Source organism: Macrosteles quadrilineatus, unplaced genomic scaffold (assembly GCF_028750875.1).
Source record: "Macrosteles quadrilineatus isolate MER2022 unplaced genomic scaffold, UCM_ALF_1.0 Scaffold_2__2_contigs__length_208266976, whole genome shotgun sequence".
NCBI lineage: Eukaryota > Metazoa > Arthropoda > Insecta > Hemiptera > Cicadellidae > Macrosteles > Macrosteles quadrilineatus.
In genome coordinates, this window is record NW_026542595.1 from 53,874,205 (window position 1) to 53,896,988 (window position 22,784).

The following is a 22,784-nucleotide window of genomic DNA, read 5'->3' on the forward strand; positions in this document are numbered from 1 at the left end:
CCAAATTTGGCATGATACCAGCAGATATGGCTTGTAGATTTGTGCTGATATTGATTTACGTATTTTGATGTTTTCTTGTTATGATTGGTCGAACGATCGTGCCGGAGGGATACTTCGAGTGCGCCACTCTTGAACAGCAGCAGTGAGGTCGTCATCTGACTTCGTGTGTTCACGAGTTGCCGTAGCATTTACTGTTACTTGTGGTGTTCTTGTAGAAACTTCAATGACTTTATCCGCTATATCTGCAAGTTTATCAAGTGGAAGTTCATTTTGAGCTGTGATAATCGCTTGAATGTTAATAGGGAGACGTAGCCAGAGTGCTCGAAGGATGTTGTCCTGTAGTTGGGCTGGACCGATCAGAGTACGTAGGTGGCGTAAGAACTGCGATGGCTTGCGATCTCCGATATCTTTGTCGCTGATCAACTGGCGAACACATTCTTCTTCACTAGTAGACAGCCTTTCAATAAGCTTCGGACAAAGTACAGCGTAACGATTCGTTGCAGGCGGATTTGTGATGATGTCCTCTACTTGCACTGCGTAACGTGTTTCAAGCTGAGAAACGACGTAGTGGAACCGAGTGTCATCGCTTGTGATGCCTGAGATGGTGAACTGGGAATCTACCTGAGCAAACCACAGTCTAGGTCGATCGGCCCAGAATGGTGGAAGCTTTACTACAACTCGACTAACTGATACATTACCAGGGTCGTTGCGTTGCTGAACGTTGTTTTCAACAACTAGCAACAGCTGTTCATAATAAATATTAAACAAAGTATAGACCAAAGGCACAGCTGTGGCTAAGTCAACGCCACAGGTGTGAACTAATAGTAGTTTTCGTAAAAGATGTTTCAGAGCATAACATGAAATCTGATGAGCTGAGCAGATTTAATTTAAACGGTTTTATGATAAATTCAGATTACACTCGGGAAAAATTTAAAAGTGGAGGTGTTTTGATATTATCTAAGCTTGGTTTAAAGTGGAAGCAGGTGAACTATGCTAATATTGAAGTGTTAAGGGAAGAAAAAGTGTTTGAGTTCTGTTGTTCAAAATATTTTTTTGTAGGGGATGAAATTCTTTTGGTTGGTATATATAGATCACCTGCAAGTAGTGTTAATGAATTTTTAAGTCGATTAGGTATTCTATGTGACTATGTGTTATCAAAAAACAAAAAGGTGGTAATAGTAGGAGATTTTAATATAAATGTTTTAGTAAACAGCAAACAAAGCAAGGATTTTGATAATTTGTTAAAATCTCACGGTTTGAAATTTTTAGTAAATTTTCCAACAAGGGTCACAGCTAACTCAGTAACGGCTATTGATAACATTCTAACAAACATTCCAACCCATGAATTAAAGACCACAGGAGTCATAACTGAGCTTTCAGATCACGATGGACAAATCTTAGAAATAAATATTTTAGATAAATGTATAAAAAACAATTACATTTTTAAAAAATCCCGACAATTCTCAGAAGAAAATAAGCTCCAATTTTATCAAATGCTGGAAAAGGAAAACTGGAATGATGTTTATTTAGCACCGGTAACAGAAAAGTACAATATTTTTCACAAAACGTTAATTTACTATTTCAATTTATGTTTTGAAAATAAACTTGTCAAAATTTACAACACAAAGAAATCCTGGATAAATCCAGAAATTAAACAAGAAAAACAGGAAATTATAAAAATGAGTAGAATAGCTAGAAAAGTACAAAATAAATGTACTTTCTCTAAACTAAATAAAAGAAAAAAAATATTAAATAAAAAAATTACTGAGAGTAAAAAGAAGTTTTTTGATTTCCAAATTCATAATTCAAGTAACATTAACAAAACCACATGGAGAATAATTAATAATGAAGTTTCAAACAAAAAAACACTTACTCAGAGAATATTAGTCTTCGACTGAATGATGAACTAATTGAAAATCCTACTTATGTTGCAAACATGTTTAATAATTACTTTATAGATGTTGTAGATAGCTTTAGTGTTAGGCAACCTTTAGATAATAAAAATAGAGGAACAACTAATCAAGTTAGCGATGTAAATAAAACAAAAGGGCTTTTTGAAAGTAGGATATTTAAGTGCACTCCTGTAGATGATAAGGAAATGGAAAGAATTGTTGGTTCACTTAAGAATAAAATGTCTAGTGGTTATGATGATATACCAACTAAATTATTAAAATATGTAGGGAACCTTTTAGTAAAGCCACTTGTACATTTGGTGAATTCCTCTTTTGTGTCTGGCTTATTTCCGCATCAACTAAAAATTGCAAAGGTAATTCCTTTACATAAAAAAAACGAAGTTACTGAAATATCTAACTATAGACCTGTTTCATTGCTCCCTGCTGTATCAAAGGTATACGAGAAAGCAATGTACATTAGATTGGTAGATTATCTTGAATCAAATAAGTTATTTGATAATTCTCAACATGGTTTCAGAAATGGAAGATCAGTAATAACAGCAGCTACTGACTTCATTGAGTCCATCGTAGAATCAATTGAAAACGGTGAAAATGTTCTAGGGATATACATGGATCTCTCTAAAGCATTTGATAGTGTTTGTCATTCAATTTTGCTAGAGAAACTGGAAAGTCTTGGAATAATGGGAGTCCCCTTAAAATGGTTTCAATCTTATTTGGATGGTCGGATGCAATTTGTTGAAATAAAATCAAACAAAAACAATTATTTAACTACATTTAACTCTCATAAACGTAGAATTAAGTGGGGGGTGCCACAGGGTTCAATTTTGGGACCAATTTTGTTTTTATGTTATATAAAAGAATTGCCTAAAAGTATTGTTAATCCTCAAAAGAGTAAGATTTGTTTATATGCAGATGATTCAAATTTAACAGTGGCGGGGAAAAGTAAAGAGGAGTTGGAAATTTCGGCCTTTGTAGAATTGTATAATATACAACAATTTCTAAAAAATAATAATTTGAATCTTAATACAACAAAAACAAACTTTATGTCCTTTTCGACTAAACAAAGTAAACAGAAACTTGAACCCAATTTGATCATTGATTCAGAATCAATAGAACAACTTTCTGAAGCCAAACTTTTAGGTCTCTATGTAGATGAACATCTAAGTTGGAATAAACACGTTGAAAAATTATTAAAAAAGCTTAATTTTGGAGTGTACGCATTGAAAAGAATGTCTTATTTGTGCAATTTAGATGCACGTCAAAAAATATATTTTGCCCATATTCATTCTCACATAAACTATGGCATTGGACTATATGGGGCAACTACGATTAAAAATTTAAATAAAATTCTAATCATGCAAGAAAAAGCCATTAGAACTATGTTACACCTTAAAAAAGATGAATCAGTTAAATCTCACTTTAAAAATCTAAATATTTTAACAGTTTTTGCAGCGTATACTTTTGAAATAGCATGTATAGCTAAAAGAGACAGCCTAAAATATGAGCCAGTTGTGCCACATAGTTACAATACAAGACATAAAAAGGATATTGTAACTTCAACCTATAAGCTGGAATTCTAAAAAAAAAACCAACTTTTGCTGGATCACTAATTCTAAGGAAATTGCCTGCCTCTATAAAGGAGGAATCAAATTATAAATTATTTAAATCTAAATTAAAAAAACATTTAATAGAAAAGGCGCCTTATACAATGGAGGAACTCATTGAATAAATACCTATTCATACTTAAAATGTATTTATATCTTTAAGCTAGTTTAGTACTTTATACTTGACACTATTTTTGTACCCATGTACATGTAAGGAAAATAAAGATGTTTTGATTTGATTTGATGTATGTCGCTAATACTCGATACATGCGACATTGCTCAAGCTACGCTAACCTGGTGGGAAACAGCCTTAAGTATGACAGTGTGGTGAAGAGACCAAACAAAACCTAGACCCTGAAGGGCTGGTTCCTGACGACACACTTAAGCCGTGTTTACACGAAGCCAGTTGGCGGGCAGGTTCCTTGCCCTAAGTAACTTGAAATATATTAGAGGCAAGTAACCTGCCTGCTCTATTGGCCTCGTGTAATCAGGGCTTTAAGGATCCAATTACCTTTGTGAGACACACATCAGCCACTGTGTGGGCACTCCAAGGGCCCCATGTACCTTTCGGTCAAGAAGAGGACTAAAATAACTCGCTGAAGAGAGAAGCTTCTGCATGTTTTTGAGGGCAAAGCCAAAGGCAGGATGGGAGCTTGACGTCAAGAAAGTTGGGAGCGAGAATAATCTCCCAACCCCTGTTAGTCGCCTCTTACGACAAGCCGGGAACGCTGCGGTCCTATTCTAACCCGGGAGCCGCACGGGATATTACACCTTACCTTAATTCAATCTGTGAAGTAGTTAATTTCACTGATGGGGAGATGTTTGCTTCTATTTATCTTTGGAGAGAAAACAAATCTTGAATAGCCTGTCAAAGTAGTACTTTGTATACATGGTATAAAGGCTGGTCCAGCTCTCACAGCATCAGAACTATCGGTCATAGGGAAAGTGTAAAAAGCTGCCTTGTAAGACATTTTATATTCTTTTTTTTTTAACATAAAGATATTTTGTTTGTTCAAAGAATTTAAAGGTATTTATTTTACCCACTTTCCCTTATAAACCTAACATTATCGAAAGAGACCATAAAAAAATTGATAAAAGGCTAATGAACAACTTTAAGTATTCAGACAACTATTTTTAAGCAAGGTATAATGATACTTTGCTGTACTTAGAAGGATTGTGTTTTAATTTAAATATTTTACCAAGCAACTGTCTATTTCAAAAAGCACAATATAATACAGTAGGCACTATTTTAATATTCGGGCACTACGAGGTAAAATATATGGCTGGGTAGCTAAGTGGTTATGATCCTTGGTTGATAATCACAAGATCGCCAGTATGAGAAAATTATCTTATTGATGGTCCATTATCATCAAATCGATACTTAAATTATCAATTAAAAAAATTATCATCAATACTTTTGAGGCAGCAAAACAACCTAAGTCAGCTTTTAACATAATTGTCTAATGGAAGCCTAAATGGAATATTTATGAAAAACAGTACAAACAGACTACAGAAGACAAAACCGCAATAAATTGTTTTAATTACTAAAATGGGTACAAAGAAACTGAAAGTAAAAAATAATTTAATAAACTAATTTATTTTTATATGTACAAAACAGTTTCTCATAAATAGGATTTTTATAAAAAATTATCGGTTTATAAGCTCATAAAAGTAACAGAAATTACTTTATTTAACTTAATATTTAAATTACAGTTAATAGTTCACTTACCCAAATCAAAAAATGATTAACAAACAAATATTTAAACATGGTAATGACAACCATTTAATTGTATAATGATACATGATTACAACTTGACCAGCATCCCTTGTACCTAAGTTTCCATACCCAAATGACTCAACCAATTCTTGAACATAATTTGTAGCAAGAGCGCCAATAAATAAACATGTTTGAATTAATTACTTAAAAAAAACCTTTTATAACATATGCCAGTTAACATTATAAATACCACATTAAAAAGATAAGAATCCCATTTTGGCACAGTAAAATAAATGTTGTGCATATCCAAGTAAACCATCTGTACTTTTCTCCAGTTTATGTTTACTTAAACTGTCAAATCTTTCTGGCATTGGGTTTTTTGTTAGGAAAGGGTTCAATTTATAGGCTTAAGCTACAAATGATTTTCAGTGTGTAACGTTCAATAGTTGTATAATATTGACACCACTTAAAAAATTGGACTTCAATTAAAAGTGATAAAATCACAATTCATACATAAGTTATTATAATTGTAATTGTACAAAAACTAAATTTGTAACAGAGGAAAAATACCTTCAGATACTCCTTTTGCATCATTTGCACATATTGCTAAATAATCAAATAATACATCAAATGTTTAGGATAATGCGATCTAACAATTTATATCGCATACCAAAGGATTAAAATTAATTATTTCATTAATAAAACAATATGGATTTAATAACCTTAAAATGCAAGATTTACAAAAAAAATAATAATATAAAAACTGATGTGTTATTAAAATATGTCAAGTTTCAAAATCTCTCATAAAATAAAAATACACAAACATATTATTATCAACAGCATAATTAGTTAAATATTATATAATGACATTAAAATCCTGTGTTTTGAAGTCGACAATAGACAGAAGACTTTTAATAGCATCTACACCCAGAGACTACATAGTTCTACGACTAAAACAACCCTTACCAATGTTATCATTGTTTTTGCATTAATAGTAAAAAAAATGTTTAAAATATCTTAGTAGGACGCAAGAAAATCACTTTCATTGAGTAAATCCATAATAAGGCTTAAACTCTTGTGTACACTTCATAGAAGTGTTCTTACCATCTCTGGGCTAAAACACCCTCAATAATCATAGTAATTAACTCAGAGTAAAAATATTATTTACAGATTTCATTACTATATCAAATATATAAAATATTATCCCCAACCTTTTCCTTCGATTCTAACTATTAATACATTATTGCGTATAAATACAAATATGGTTTATAATACATATAATAATTTGAAATCTGAATATATATATATATTACTTATCACTTCTATAAAAATATGTGCATGTATACGAATATTAAAAATACAAATTCAGACTACACATTAAGGCAGGAAGAGACTTGCCAGCAAGTATGTGAACAACAAACCATTTGATGTAATACTGCACAGCTGGAGACCTGTCTATAAATGTAAGGCTAAAAAATAGCTTTACAAGCAAAGTATCCTACTACTTTATAAAACAAATGGAAACACTCCCCAGTTTCCCTTCTTACTTATACAATTTCTATATGTTTTGAATGGTTAACATGAAGAATAAAGAACAAATTCCAAACTTAATTCAAAATCAACAAAATTAAACGGCAACAAAAACTTTTCTCTGCAGTTGAGATGCACAGCACCATGACCAGAGGCAGATAACTGCACACAATCGTAACAAGTCGTAGTCAGTTCAGTTTATAAATTGAATACAAAGTGGCTGAAAGTAAGACAGTTAAACCGATCTTAAGAAACAGTTCAAAACTGTACAATACGTGTTTAAGTTGTCAGGCTATTGTTTTGTTAATTAAAAAAAAATTCAATTGCATTATATTTCGAAATTTTTAGAATAATTGTCAGTAATCCTGTAAAACTAGTGTTAAAATTAGTTTTCTATAAAAAATCTTTATGACCTATGTTATGGTCTCAGTTTTATGGCTTGGCAAGTCGCAGCACATGCAGGATCACTTCATCCACAGTCTGGTTGTTGAGTAGAGTTTTGACAGCATTGTCGTCAATGACCACAGTGAAGAGCAGTTTGGCGTTCTCCCGCAGTCGGTCTGCGTAGGGCATGTCAGGGAACCCAGCAGGCTGATGACCACAACGACGGATCACTGCTTCCAGTAACTTGTCAACCGACGCATCTGGCCAACCTGAACAAAATACTTTATCATGCAGTTCTATATATAAACCAGCAAAAGTCCTTTTAATGATTTAGGGGACAAAATTATAAAAAAAAAAAAATTATATCACAAAGCTATTGAGGAGAAAGGAAGGAAACACATATTACCTATTAAGGACATATATATATTAGTTATATACAGGGTGAGTTTTAATTGATACCCCCCAAATTTTTCTACATTTTGTCAAATATCAATCCCAGACCACTTTCAAACATTGTTGGGTAGTAAGAAGTTCGTTTGGACAAGGTGGTCATTTCCGGCCGCCATCTTGGATTCGCCATATTGGATGCAAAATGTTTTTTTCAAATGTTAAGGAGGGGTTGTGACCTGTTATTTCGATCTAGATTTTACCCTGATTACAATGCCACAAATTGTTTTTTTAAATCTTGATCCATTCCAAAGTTATGAGAGCTTGTATATAACTTTATTTTTAGGCCATTTTAACACTGTGTATTTACAAACTAAGACCATAATCTCAAAATAGTGCTAGATAAAGATAAGTATACACTACCAATCATTGTCGACCTATTTCCACTTGGTTATGACGGATGTATTTTTTTCGGCCGCCATCTTGGATCCGCCATTTTGAAATGTGATCAATTATTTTAAATTTGAAGAGGGTGTTGTGACCCATCATTTTGAGTTACTTTTTTAAGCTAAACTCAATGCCGCAATCCATTTATTGTTATCAAGTTTTCTTTATGAAATATAGCAATTTTTTTTTAAATCTCAATATTTCAAAATCTAAATATTAAAATGAAAAACAGATCGTGGAATTGAGTTCAGCTTAAAAAAGTAATTTGAAATGATGGGTCACAACATCCCCTTCATATTTAAAATAATTAATCACATTTCAAAATGGCGGATCCAAGATGACGACAAGAAAAATTAAATCAGTCATAACCCAGTGAAAATAGGTCGACAATGACTGGTGGTGAATCCAAGATGGCGGTTGGAAATGACTACCTAGTCAAAATGAAGTACTTACTACCCAACAATGTTTAGAAGTGGTTTGGGATTGATATTTGAAAAAATGTAGAAAAAAGTTGGGGGGGGGGGACAGTTAAAACTCACCCTATATATTAAGGATGTGTTCTATTAACCTCCTGGGACTCAGGTGAGTTAGTTGTGTATACTTCCTTTCCCCTCAATAACTATTCCAAAGCCAAGTTGTTTTTTTCCCTTTAAAATACTATTTTAGAAAAGTATGACTTTTGATGATTTTGGGAGGGTTCCAAGCTATTTTGAAGTTGATCTAACATTACGGATACACCTCTTCTCAAATCAAAAAGTGCTACAATGAGTTGAACTATATCAGCTTTAATATGAGGAAAAGTCCTGTTTTATCCCACATGTATTTTTCTGTGTACTGTACTAAAATGTGAGAACATTTTGACATTCATTGAAAATATCTTCTCGACGGGACTACATGACACCAGTGAAAGGTATGGCCATACAGTACAAAATTCGATCAGATCTTCCTCCAAGACTTCTAGAACGTCATTGGGGTAATATAACTATATTCAGTATTAAGATTAAACAAAAATCCGCCATATTTGTAACCAAAATCAAATTCAACATTCCTTTCATACAGTCTACTTTATTTTTAAAACAGCCTTCTTAGGCAACCGCAACAAATTATACTATACATGACCAAACAAAGTATTCTCTATTCACACAGCGAAAACTACATAAAATCTAACTGAGCTGAGAGGAAAGGTTGGTGTTAGGTGAGGAAGGGGAAGGAATCAAAATTTAAGAGCTTTCCAGCATGCTTGGCTACAGGTTATTCTTTGTGGGTTGTATATTTTATCTTGACTCTTGAAATCTAGCCTGTGTTCATTTATTCTCTCTCTAAGGTCTATGTATTGTGATGCCTATTATATTGTGCTTGACAGAGGTTGAATTGGAGTTTGTAGATGAGGTTTTTCACTATTGCTGGTTATGTGTTCTTTGATCTTGTATTCTTGTGTTGTGGAATAGCACATTCAATGCCAGCACGGTGAAGGTTTTAACTGGAAGGTGGATGCCACAGGTTTTTACTTGTTTTCATTGTTAGGGTAAGACCCAGGAGGTTTTTTTTGTGAGTGATTCGATGTAAGGATCTGGTAATTTAGGGTGAACCATATGTTTTAGGTTTGGTGCTTGCATTTACACAATATAAGAGCTTTGGTGGTATTGTTGCATGTTAATTTTGTGTAGGCAGTTTTTGAGGGCTCGTTTAGTTTGTTCAAACTGGGGTGGTAAGGGTAATCAGGTTGATTTTTTGGTTGAGTGTGAGACTGTTGTTGTGTTTTTGGTTTGGTATAGTTCAAGAGCTTTCTGAGCTGTTTGGGCCACCTTTATTTGAGATATGACTATGATAGAAGAAGGAGAACCTCTCCCCACAAAGGCTTTTTGGAGCTGATTGTTGTACTTTTTAGGCATCGTAAAAAAACAGATTCTTTTTCCTCTGAGGGCCATACCGTAATGAAGTGGGCGTTTAGTACCTATTGTTGGCAGCTACTATTGTGGAGGTATGTTTGTGGTTTGTAGGTTTAGGGTGAAAAGAGAATAGCAACTTGTCATCAATGTATCTGTACCAACAGACATTAGGGTCTGTTTTTAAGAAATCGACTTTGGATTTTGGTGTCTCATCCAGGAAGTTTTTGGTGGCACTAAGTCCATTTGCATGAGGGATGTTGGTGTAGAGTGATGTAACATTGATGGTGGCAAGAACAGTTTTGTAGAGGAGGGATTGTTAAAGGACGGCAAGTTTTGAAAGAAAGTCAGTGGTTTCTTTGATGTATGAAGGTGCGTAGGTTTTGAATCAAAGCCTGGAGATGTGTGTATATGTAGGCAGAAGCTCTTTTAGTAGGGGAACCAAAGCTTGATTTTATGAGTTTTTTCCCTAAAGTAAATACAGAAAACCATTTTGTGATTATTTGTGTGTCTGGTTTATACTCTAATGAGCAAGCTAGCTTAACTATTTGTTCAGGTAGTTTGTCTCACCGAAGGCCTTGAGTGTGGTCTCGTCTACCAGCAGAGTGAGCAGCTGCCTCACGTTCTCTGCCAGGCTGTCCTCTGTAAGGACATGAGGCTCTTCTGTAGGCAGTTCCTGAGCTGCTTGATTAGCTGCTGCAAGCAGCTGCTGTTGTAACTTCTTCTTCTCTGCTTCCTGCATGATCTCCTCCAACATGTCACGATGTTTGGTACGCATATGACGCAGAAGACAGTCCTGACGAATGAATGCTCTACCACACTCGTCACATGATCTTGGCGGTTCCTACAGTTAGCCACAGATTTGTGAAATATATAATATCAAAACCTCCATTGGGTAGTCACAGTAAGGTAAGGGAAATTATGAATTATCATATTTTATTTTTAGTACCTAGAGATCAAGATTTGTTAGGGGTGAAATATTAAATATTACTAAAAGATTGTTTAAAATTAAGATTTTAAAACAATTTTGCAACCAGGTTGCTCATAGTTTATTTTTATGTTCCATAATTATGGTTCTCGACAAAAATATTCTGTTTTCTTCATTTGAGTAATTATTTAACAATGAAAACACCATGTATACGCAGTAGCAAAAGCCAATTTTCTTATGTATCCTCTTTTTAGCTCTTAGTAAATATTGTTTCATGACATATTGAAACTGGTGATCATAAATAATGGTTTGTTTTGATATGAAACTTTATTAGTCAAACAAAGACAAGAGCCACATTCCACATTCTTTGGACCTGATGATGTGCTCCATTCAAAGCCAGCTTTAGTCCTAACAAACTACAAATGATCCTTTCAACAGTAACACGGTAATATAAACCACTATAGAGCAAACAGGACATTTTCATTCTTTTGGTTAAAGTTTGGCGCTGAACAAACTTTTTACTTGTGTTATGCCATTGTATTCAAGTTTTCTACTTAGTTAGGCCAATAATTTAAAGAAAACTATTTCACTAAGCACACTTTCCTTAGGAGTAGCATAATCTACAGAAAACTTTCTATGGTTGGTGGCAAATTCAAAATAACTCAATTTATTTTAAAAACTGCTAGTTAAATTAGGCTAGCTTAGGGAAGGAAGCACTTGTAATATTACTTACCTTGGTATGTGTCAAAAGATGGATTTTCAGAGAAGACTTCATGGCAAATGCCTTACCACATATAGGACATTTGTGTTCTGAAACAATAATTTTTATTAGGACAGTTTTTGTTTATTTGCCACAATTTCCAGGGTTTTCAGATGAAAGAAAGACTTTGTGGTGAAAATATAACAGTTGTAACTAATGCTAGTTTTTTTATTCTTTTTTGGGGGTTTTGTTGAAGGAAACATTTTAAAATTCATGAACAAATTCAAATTTTTTACAGAAAGTTCTAAAATTGAAAGTGAGAGTCCATCAAAATGTTAAGAACATAAAAATCAATAGATCAATAGAATATGTAATGAGGCAGTTGTTATAAATCAAACTAAGCCAATAGTTTATGGACAATTCTCAGGTTTTTTCAGTTGATCTTTCATAAACAGCATTAAATTAGCTGATATTATTCAGCTACTATTATGCTATTGATAACCCTGAGAAACAACAAAGGATAAGCAAACCTGTGCACTTGAACGATACATCGATGGATTGAAAGCGAGAGACAAAAAAGAAGCAACACAAGCATTTCAAGTGTTGAAATGTATGCGTTGCTTCTTTTTTGTCTCTCCCTTTCAATTCATAGGCCTACTGTAAATAGTTTATTCAATGCTTTGTGACTGTGTTTAAAACCGTGAAGTGATATTATGTGTCGAAACATTCAAGTTTTGTATAAAAGGATCTGAATATGGTATAGTAATACTAAAACGCAAAATCCTGTTGGATGATAAAGGACCACTATAGGCAGTCTGCAGGTATTTTAACCTTTTTTTTTTGATTTGCATAGAGTGGCTTCGAAAAACAACTACAACATGATGTAAACATTATCGTCGTCTCTTAATATATTGAAACTGGAATAGTCATGTGGACATGATAAAGCTAAAGTCAAACGTTAGTAACCTATATTTTATAATGATGATCCCAGTTCCCACCTTTAACACCAGAATGCAGGAGCTGGTGCCGTGCAAGGTCCTCCTTGCGTAGGAAAGTGCGACTGCAGGTGTCACATCTGAATGGCTCTGCGCCTTCATGAACGTACTTGACATGCAGCTGCAGGCGCTGCTTGCGGTTGAAGGACTTGCCGCATTGATCACAGGTGAAGCCCCCTTCTCCTGCAACACCAGGTATGTCTACCCATCGGTTATATACACAACATCCTGTGTACTATCACTGTGAGCATGTAAGCATTCATCTTTGGGTTATGTGAACCAACCATAGCCAGTATTTTATTCAAACATAAAATAGTTTTATGGGATACTCTCAGATTGCTGATATCAATATAAGTGACTTAATGAGACAATATGTTGTTAATAAAAATAATGTCGTCTGTTGGTATTACAAGGTGATGTTTTTGTCTATGATCAGCCATCATAAAAGTAAAAGCGTAAAAGGGAAAAAATGAAATGTTAATATATATATATAAACACTATTATTTTGTATCTACTACAGGCATGTAAATTAACAAATTAAAATTAAATAAGTTGTGGTAGGCCTATAACACAAGTTCTTTATCTTTTATCAACACAAAAAAAGACATTCATATAGTTTTAAAATATAGGCGAGATGTAGCAATCGGAACAACAAGAAAATTATGGAAATGCATGAAAAAATTTCCAAACATAAAGTTTTAAATTTGTTCTTGATTAGTTTATATGTATTAAATGATTTAAATTCATTTTTCTTATTGCGAGAACTAGCACGATACTGTCAGACGGAGCTGGAATGGCGCTAGAGACAACAGCTGGGTGGTCATATGACCTGCTAGTGACTCTTCAAGCATTTGTAATATTAAACTGTTTAAACCCTCTAGTGGCTAGAGATACCAGCTCATGCAAGTGTCTCTAGCAGCTAGAGAATCATTCACACGATGCTGATGCTGGTTTTATGCTGGTTCTAGCTGATAGTTACTAGCGGTGAAAAAAACCAGCTCCGTGTGACAGGGGCTTAACTGACATTTTTTTTATCTACACAAGTTCAGCGCAAATCAGTATTGTATTGAGTAGCAGTAACATATATTTAATACAATCAATTCACTTGCAAATTCTTAGACTGAAGTAATATTCCATCTTAAATAGTCATCTATCTAATTACTACGGGTCCCCAGTCTTTTGGTAATATCAAACCCAATGATTTGTAACGTCATTAAGTAAGTAAGGAACTATAGTTTCAGGAATCAAACACTTTTAGATTTTACTTACTCCTTATCTCCTTTTTAATTGGAATAGCTTGAAAGAAAATGCCTATTAGTGTGGTTACACATTTAAGACAATTATACTGAATTTAGTTTCAGACGAAAGGCTAAAGAAGTAAACATGAAAATATTATATATCTTAGTCAATACAAATCTTCCTGTGTTTCCATTTAACAACTTAATTTTAGCCTACATCAATATTAGTCATGAAACACTGCATTTTACAACAAAATTATGATATTACATGATAAGCTGAAGCGATTGTCAAGTAAGATTCATCTTCTGCCATTCAGCAATAAAATAACCCTTAGTCAAAAAACATGTTAAACTCTTAGAACTAAATATAGTAACAATTGTAACACTCTGGTACAATGAAAAATTTATATCGTAGATTGATATATCATTAAAACTCGAGTTTTTCACAATATAGATAGTTTAACACACCTTACGTTGTCAATCCTAATTTTGGTACTGGGTAACTAAATTCAAAAGAAGTTTCATTTACAAGCACCTTGCTGCATAACTGTTGTTTCGAAAGTACACACATGAGACTAAAATTATGACTGACTTAATGTATGTTTTATTATTAATTAAATAAAATAAATCCTGTTATTTTTTTAAACTTGATATTAGATTTATTAAACTTTTCAGTTAGGCTATGCAATATGTTTCTGTGATCTTTGTCTTTTGTCTCTTTGACTCTTTCTCTCTATCTTGTGTTGACTCTTTGAGACAATATCAAATGTTAGTGTTCAGTGGTATTACTGCTTCTACTACCACGCCTTGTATCATTGATATGGGAGTAGTACCTGAGTGGTGGAAGATGTGAGCTCGCAGCTGGGAAGCCTGTATGAAGCCTTTGCCACAATATTGACAAGTGTGGGGCTTCACTCCAGTGTGAGTGCGTAGGTGACGGTTCAGAGTCTCTTTGGCAGCAAACCTCGCATAACACTATGTACAACCCACATGTTATTGGTTCAAATAAGCTGTAGCTACAGCTAATGTATTTAACTTAAATATAGACAAGTGTGGGGCTTCACTCCAGTGTGAGTGCGTAGGTGACGGTTCAGAGTCTCTTTGGCAGCAAACCTCGCATAACACTATGTACAACCCACATGTTATTGGTTCAAATAAGCTGTAGCTACAGCTAATGTAATTAACTTAAATATTGACAAGTGTGGGGCTTCACTCCAGTGTGAGTGCGTAGGTGACGGTTCAGAGTCTCTTTGGCAGCAAACCTCGCATAACACTATGTACAACCCACATGTTATTGGTTCAAATAAGCTGTAGCTACAGCTAATGTAATTAACTTAAATATTGACAAGTGTGGGGCTTCACTCCAGTGTGAGTGCGAAGGTGACGGTTCAGAGTCTCTTTGGCAGCAAACCTCGCACAACACTATGTAAAACCCACATGTTATTGGTTCAAATAAGCTGTAGCTACAGCTAATGTAATTAACTTAAATATTGACAAGTGTGGGGCTTCACTCCAGTGTGAGTGCGTAGGTGACGGTTCAGAGTCTCTTTGGCAGCAAACCTCGCATAACACTATGTAAAACCCACATGTTATTGGTTCAAATAAGCTGTAGCTACAGCTAATGTATTTAACTTAAATAATTGCTATTTAAACACTCAAACTGCTTTAAACATTTTCTGGAGGCAATCCTTTTAGTTTCTCTTATTACTCAAAAGCAGAAACCTGGGTCACAGTGTACTCAGTATAATGTAGCCTACAGTGTGATTTTGTGTTCTTAGGTAGGGGCAAAGCATGCTTTTGTCCAGGTTTTCATGGCTAATCAACTTAGTCATCAGATTTTATCTGACAACACAGTTTTTAACCCAAAAGATCAATGGATAGAATGATTCTGTTTATTTTTATGGTAATGTTTGGCATTTCCCTTAATATACTTACATAACTACATTCATAAGGCCTTTCTCCTGTATGTTTTCTTCTGTGCTTCTTCAGAGCTCCTTGAGATGGGAACTGTTTGGGACAGAAATCACACGGCCATGGTTTATCCCCTGAAAAATTAATCACATTTCGTAACTGTGGTCCACTTCCAAACAAGTTTACTGAATAAGAGATTGTAATTATTAAATAATTTATAGCAAGCTAAAGATTCCTGTCTGTACAGTTTAATATTGAACATGTCTTTTGCATTATTGTAAATGGCAAGTGACAATGAATGATAGAAAAGGACACAGTTTGTTTAGCTTGCGCATATTTACAGAAATATGTTTACGAACATTTTATAAACTGAGCAGTGCTCATTTCTTGGTATGGCTGCTGGTGATTATTTCCTGGGGGTATATTGGGTTGTGAACTACACCTGGTGCTGGTACTACTATGAAAGAGTGCTCACTAAATTGACCCTGACAGCTGCTATGCAGTAGCCTGATTTGCTAATACTTTTAAGGTTGAACATTTCTTTTTTCTACATTTTAAATAGCCTAATACATTAATTTCTGAAGTAATTTTAGAAGGTACTTGAGGTAATTTTCAATGGTTTATATTGCGAGCACAATTTTGCGAGCAACCAGAATAACTGGAAAACTGACAAAGTAGTGAACAATTTAGTACAAAAAAAAAAAACAATTTTCAAACGAGTAAAACACTTACATAGTTTTATTGCAGCCTAGCATGCTTAATACAATTTTTTACATTATTACAGTTTTCCATTTGTTTTGTTAATTCTTAATCAAAGTACTAACGGTTCCAAAGTTTTTTTTAAACATTATAATGACTTACCTTCCAGCAGTCCCGGGATGTGGGATCTCCTATGCATTGTGAGTGTCTGTAGACCTACAAACTCCTCATTGCACTCCTCACAAGTGTATCTCTTCTTGCGCTTGGTCTGACCAGCATGAGCCCGCAGGTGCTCTCTTAGATTGTCTTTGCGATTAAACACCCGACCACACACCTGTAATGTACCTAGGTTATATTCAAAAGGAGCAAAACCCTTTCAATAATCCAGCACTTGATAGTTCAATACACTTGTAATCGGACACTGCGATGAACGAGACATCGGCCCATGTCTGTACAATTCTGGACTTTGATTCATGTTGTGACATGTCTTCAGTAGTAATGTCTAGTTCAATCACTTATGCGTCAAGTTCAACTTAAAATGAATAGTTGTTATTTTTTGATAGAATAAAAGCTAAATAAGGTTTGTTTTGCTTAAGGAAAGGCTCTAGGCCAGGTTTTAAATGGTAGAAGGAGGATAGCAGCTAGCTTACCTTGAAAGTGTGGGTAGGCCATAGAACAAGTAGAAAAATATTTTGCACACAATATTTCGTCCCCTAAGGGACTTTGTCAAGTGTAGAGAGAGTTTATAAATTACAAGATGGCTGCTGTCATGGCTGATGGCTGTTGTAAACTATGCAGGGTTGCCACATCTCATTCCAGTATATAACCAACTCCAGAACTCCCCCAAACCTTAACCTAAGATAAACCTGCCCAAGCAGCTAGCTAAATACATAATAGGCCTAGTTTGTATATAAAATATTATATGTGTGTGTGTATATATATAAAGTTGTGTACATAGTTGTAAATGAGATGTGGCAACCCTGCATAGTTGACAACAGCCATCAGCCATGACAGCAGCCATCTTGTAATTTATAAACTCTCTCTACACTTGACAAAGTCCCTTAGGGGACGAAATATTGTGTGCAAAATATTTTTCTACTTGTTCTATGGCCTACCCACACTTTCAAGGTAAGCTAGCTGCTAAATAAGGTTTGTTTACTATGAAAATTGCCTGATTTGTAAAAAAAGCCTAAACTGATTAGTTTGAATGCCCAATAGTTCAGGTGTACATTATAAAGCTTCAAAGGTTTATTTTTATCAGCTTATAGATTACATTTTACATTATTATTTGTAACACAACATTTTCTGTTAATCTGGCACCCGCCCAGTTTCTAAAGAGTTGAATTATCAAGAATCAACTGTAATTGAAAACTTATCCTTGGCATACACAACAGTCAGTGAGCCACTAAAATAATAATTAGATTAAATGAGTGAAATAATATACCAAACGAGATATGTAACTCCAAACTATGTTTAACTGGCTAACACTATTTAGCTTTACTTTGGTTTACATAGCTTACCTGACAAGGGAAGGTGGGCCTCTTAGACCCGTCACAGCCAGTCTGGTAATTATGCCTGATGAGATGGTATTTCCTGCTAAACATAGTGTTGCAAACAGGACAAGAGACTGGCTTCAAACCTATGTGGCAAAACATTTTAAGCTTTAGAAGAGGTTTTTTACTAACATTAATAGCCAAAAATGTTGTATAATATTCTGTATAGTAAAGTTCATTCCACGTTTTCCTGAAATATATAAAGCTTACATACATCACATATTCCAAATGGCTGCCACAGTGATACTAGTTGTCCTCTAAACATCAGGAGCCGCTTTATGCCAGTTGAAGGGACAGAGTTGTCATCACATTATTGCGGGATTGTCAGAGGCCAGTCAAGCTGAACAAGAACCTGTTTACACATTGCTGAGTGCCCCACGTCTGTCTTGTCTCACGAGTACTTAAAAATGTTAAATTATGTGCAGGGAATTGATCAGTGAGTTTTGCAACGTGCTACAAGAAGAGTTAGATAAGAAGAGAGAGTGATCAAGGAGCTTTAAAAGGAACAGTCACAGAGCATCATCGATTTACCATCTCCTGGCAACAAGGGAGACTCTGCTTTCCTTTTTTCTTACTTTTTTTACTATACAAATGTTGATTTCAAATCAATGAGTCATAACCCAAACCTATAGGCCTAAATAACATAAGATTTAAAAAATCATTAGAATGTACTTATACCCCAACACAAGGGTTCACAGATTGCAAATATCATATTTCTAATAATTAATAGTGAACGACTATCTCCCATAAGATCTGTACTGCACAGTGAATGTGGAATCAAGTGGAGTATGCCTACACGTAGAATGCTGGAGGTATTAGGACTTACCAGTATGAGTGTACATGTGACGAGCAAGTGTGCCCTTGTCAGGACATCTAGCATCACATTCTGGACACTTGTAGGAGTCACCCTCGTTATGAATCACTCTTCGATGTCTTTCCAGTGACGATTTAAGTCTGAACAGTTTCTGGCATTCTGTACATTCAAACTCTCCTCCCTAGAACATAGATGATGAAAAGTAGGTTGAATCAATGAATACACAAGATAATTTCCCAAATTTATGGACACTATATATATCCTCATCATAAACTGCATAAAACCCTGGCTTTATAAAATAAAATGTGATTTACTTAATAGGGATATTGCACTGCCAGTTTTTACTAGAATAAGGACCGTTGTGGTAAGTCCCTGAGAAGTAGAGCTTACGAGAAGGAAAAAAAAGTTAATTAAGAGGGCTTTTAAGTTACTGTAGCCTTACTGGTACAAAAGTAACTTATGAGTTATGACCATTGAAATTGTCAATAAATACATGAAATACTATGAAATTTATCACTGAAAATGCATTTGCCAAAACAAAGAACATGAAATTTTAGTTCTTATCATTTGGTAACTAAAATATTGTAACAATGACGAATCACCTGTCTGAATATGATGTTATATGATTATTGTAAAATAAATAAGTATAGGCCTAATTCAGTTTTTAAAATCTTTGAACAACTAAATCCAGAGTTGGACCGATTTTATTATTTATGGTTCGTTGGAAAGCTTAATTTGTGTTGTGATATGATTGATAATAACTATAAAAATACACTAAAAGGAGGGAAAATATGATATACTTGCCTCATAAATAGCAAATAATCAAAGTCAGAAAATAAAATTATGGCTGTTCTAATGACTATATCGAAGAATATACAAATGAACTAATGAAAATTGTTTTCCATGAGAAATACATCAAATAGTTTTATTTGGATGCAACTTTTGGCTGCCTTTATTAGGTATTTTCAAGGAATAGGCCTACATTGCAGTTATTTGTAGGAAATTTTATTCTCTTTCAGAATATCACGTCCACTTTGGTCGATTTCACCACCATTTAAGTTATTGGCAAATAACCCAAGCGACCTCCAAATTTATATTTGTTAGAAAATACTGAATTAGAGATATTTTTGTTGAATTTTGTACAACTAAATCTAGACTTCTACTGGACCGATTTTCTAATCGGTCAATTGAAAGCGCTTCATCCATGTAGATTTGCAAAGAATTATAAAGTTAGATTTTTTTATTTTTATTTATTGCATTAATTGGTTTGCCAGTAGGCCTATGCATCATCTAATAATATGAAACGTGTGTTAATAATTTAACAGCCGATTGTTATATTGTTATTTAATTGTCTTTTCTTTTTTTACACGTTGTTGTTCACAATTGGCATTTGTGGTTAAAGTGTGTTCCTAAAGTTATGTGATTAATCTGTACCAACAATTATGAGTGAGTAAACTGGTGTATGCAAATTTCAAAACCACTAGAGACCAATGTATTTAACCACAACGGGCTCTGTTGCTAATAAAATAATAAAACCCATTTTCAAATACCCTTTCTAGTATTGTGGTTAATATCATAAGAGAACGTGTTAAGATCTTATAATTTGTAACCTGACTGGTTGGATTGAAGAGTTTATGTAAAATCCAAGTGAGGCTATTTATTTGTGAATGATACAGCAATTACTTAATTTACTAACCATGTGAGCTGTTTCAATATCTTCTCCACAACAATGGCACCTTCCCTCTTCAAAAGCGTAAGGGTCTTTCACATCAACTGCCTCTATGGCGACCTGATCTCCTGTAACGTTCAATAACTATGATTAATGATCCTTTGTAAAGCAATATACATTACAATAGGGAATACATTACAATTTGCAATGGAATACATTACAATTTGCAATAGATCATTAAATAAAACCCCTTTTCACACACATCTTACTAAACCAAAACTTGAGTTAACCAACACCAAGTAAAAACATTCAAATCAATTGGAAAGTTGGCTAGGCAATGAGTTGTGTCTGCCAGCGTGGGTTCATTGAAACTTAGTATAAAACAATGTTGATTATTTTGATGAATCGATTTTGTGTAAAGAAATGTACTTTTATAGTGATCTCTTTATATAAAAATAGCCTTTATTCCTATATTGATTGACCAAAAAATAGGTTATTCAAATAGACTTGTTTTTATTTAAATTAATTAGGGTTTTATTATACAGTACAAATTAAACCTTATAACCACAATAGTTTTATTTTATACTTTTATATTTTGAAAGCTTTAACAATTAAATCAATGCAACTGAAAAATGTATTTTTACATCCTTAACGAAAGCAGGGGTTCCAGTATCCCATCAAAATAAAATTCAAGGTTTTCCAGGATCAAAATTAAAAATTTCCAGGACAAAACTTGTAACTCAAGAGAAAGCAAAGACCTGACCTTATGATCGGCCTAAAAACTCTAGTACATTAAAAACCATTCAAAAGAACCAAACATTACTCAGATTCAAGAAGAAATGTATGCCATAAAATATTTTAAACCTACAAAGTTGTGATTCATTACTATAATACCAATCAGTTAAAAATCTTAAACGTAGCAAACTTGCATCGTTACTTTCTGTAAATAGATACAGTACCGGGGAAAAAAAATAAAAAATGAGCACTATCAAGTACCTTCAAGGGTTCCTTCTAGTATCTGATTGATGTTTAGCTGTTTGTTGTAGATAGGCACATTGGGAGTGTAGCCGTCAGAGTCATCAGCTAGCTGCTTGCCTTTGCGAGGGTTCATCTTGCGACAACTAGACTCGTGACGTTGCAGCCCCTGAGTCAACAGCAATAATTACTTTGTTACCTCACCAGCCTCATATATTTATTCTTTTTTATCAGCTCATGACAAGGTACTCTTGATATTCCTTTTGATTTTCGAGCCCAAACTTTGTTAGAATTAACACTTCTCTTAGAACGTTGACAAAAAATGCCAGACAAGTATAGGTTGTCAATCACTTAGGTATGAAAATTCATAGACTTGTTATTAGTGTAGAGATAAGTTGTGAACAGCTTTTTAGAATAAAAAACAATAATTGACATACAAACGAAAAACCAAGAGTGCCTGGGGAGTATAAATACCTACAGACGGAATTTGTATTTGAGTAATTCAAATTTGTTTTCCTTTTGGGCACAAAAAAGCAATGTTAGTATCAAATTATCGGGTTTGGTTTCAACACAACCATCCACACAATTATTTTTTTAAGATAAATTTACTCGTATAATTCTTGCTTTACATTTTAAAAACATCATTATTAATTGATTGGTTATTAAAAGGGCTTACAGGTAAACTTTTAGATAGCTTAACTTACAGGCAGAGTGTTAAATTCTCTAGGGCATGTTTCACATTTGAATTTTACAATTTCTTGACGTAACTGTTCAGACTTAGGCGGGCGTCCTCTCCTTCGTTTAACTGGAACTGCAAAAATGAAACATAAAATAGCAATCCTTGTAATTATAAATTAGTAATGACACTTAAGTATTTTATTTAGGCTCTCTATGGGAAGGTTAAAAGAATTTTAGTAAATTAAAACATAATTAACACAACTGAATTTATTGAACTCACAAATCAGACTAAACTAAAAAGTAAACAAAACATAATAATGTAAACAGTCATCTGACAGATGTTATAAATAAAACATATGGACTTATTTCTTGATACATAACACTCCTCCCCCCGTTAGGTAGTCCTTCAGATATGCCGGTGGTCGACGGATACGAACAGGTCGAGGACTCATGCTCATTGAAGTGTTTTGGGAGTTTGATCTAGAGACACGTGACCGAACAGGTTGTGGACTCGTGCTCATGCTAGTGGAGTCTTGAATTAAACCAGAAACGTTGAAACCAGCATCTTCTTGATGAGGGTTAATTGAACCTTCTATAACACTAAAGGAATTGCGAGATTGTTGCATCACTGATGGTCGCATTGGTTGTACGTCTGGTGTTCTCATCATAATAGAATTGCGAACCATTGATGGTGGTTGCACTGGAGTGATATGATGTGCTTCTGGTGTTCTCATTTGAATAGGATTCTGGAGTAGT

At 34.1% G+C, this 22,784-nt stretch overlaps 2 protein-coding genes across 2 annotated transcripts; both read right to left on the reverse strand.

Annotated features, from left to right (window-relative positions):
* Window positions 1-78: 78 nt before the first annotated feature.
* On the reverse strand, window positions 79-4,135 carry LOC128984207 (uncharacterized). The gene is made up of 2 exons (XM_054403505.1): window positions 4,082-4,135; window positions 79-744 (listed from the first exon to the last, which is right to left on the reverse strand). Exons 1-2 carry the CDS (start codon window positions 4,133-4,135, stop codon window positions 79-81), a joined length of 720 nt encoding a protein of 239 aa, XP_054259480.1.
* A 960-nt stretch (window positions 4,136-5,095) lies between these two features.
* LOC128984208 (oocyte zinc finger protein XlCOF6-like) lies at window positions 5,096-22,762 on the reverse strand. The gene is made up of 14 exons (XM_054403506.1): window positions 22,405-22,762; window positions 22,055-22,161; window positions 21,372-21,519; window positions 20,403-20,503; window positions 18,719-18,887; window positions 17,860-17,978; window positions 16,520-16,673; window positions 15,665-15,777; window positions 14,531-14,704; window positions 12,990-13,002; window positions 12,495-12,668; window positions 11,530-11,606; window positions 10,439-10,712; window positions 5,096-7,417 (listed from the first exon to the last, which is right to left on the reverse strand). Exons 1-14 carry the CDS (start codon window positions 22,760-22,762, stop codon window positions 7,197-7,199), a joined length of 2,202 nt encoding a protein of 733 aa, XP_054259481.1. The 3' UTR covers window positions 5,096-7,196.
* Between the last annotated feature and the right edge of the window lie 22 nt (window positions 22,763-22,784).

Bases quoted from the DNA above. Each gene is read 5' to 3' on its own strand.
- LOC128984207 (XM_054403505.1), bottom strand. From the start codon at position 4,135: ATGCAGAAGCTTCTCTCTTCAGCGAGTTATTTTAGTCCTCTTCTTGAC. The intron at 745-4,081 runs GTACATGGGGCC...TATTATGAACAG, and splicing joins GTCCTCTTCTTGACCGAAAG to CTGTTGCTAGTTGTTGAAAA.
- LOC128984208 (XM_054403506.1), bottom strand. From the start codon at position 22,762: ATGAGAACACCAGAAGCACATCATATCACTCCAGTGCAACCACCATCA. The intron at 21,520-22,054 runs GTAAGTTAAGCT...CTGTTGACTCAG, and splicing joins GAGAATTTAACACTCTGCCT to GGGCTGCAACGTCACGAGTC. The intron at 14,705-15,664 runs GTAAGTATATTA...GGTTGTACATAG, and splicing joins GGCCTTATGAATGTAGTTAT to TGTTATGCGAGGTTTGCTGC.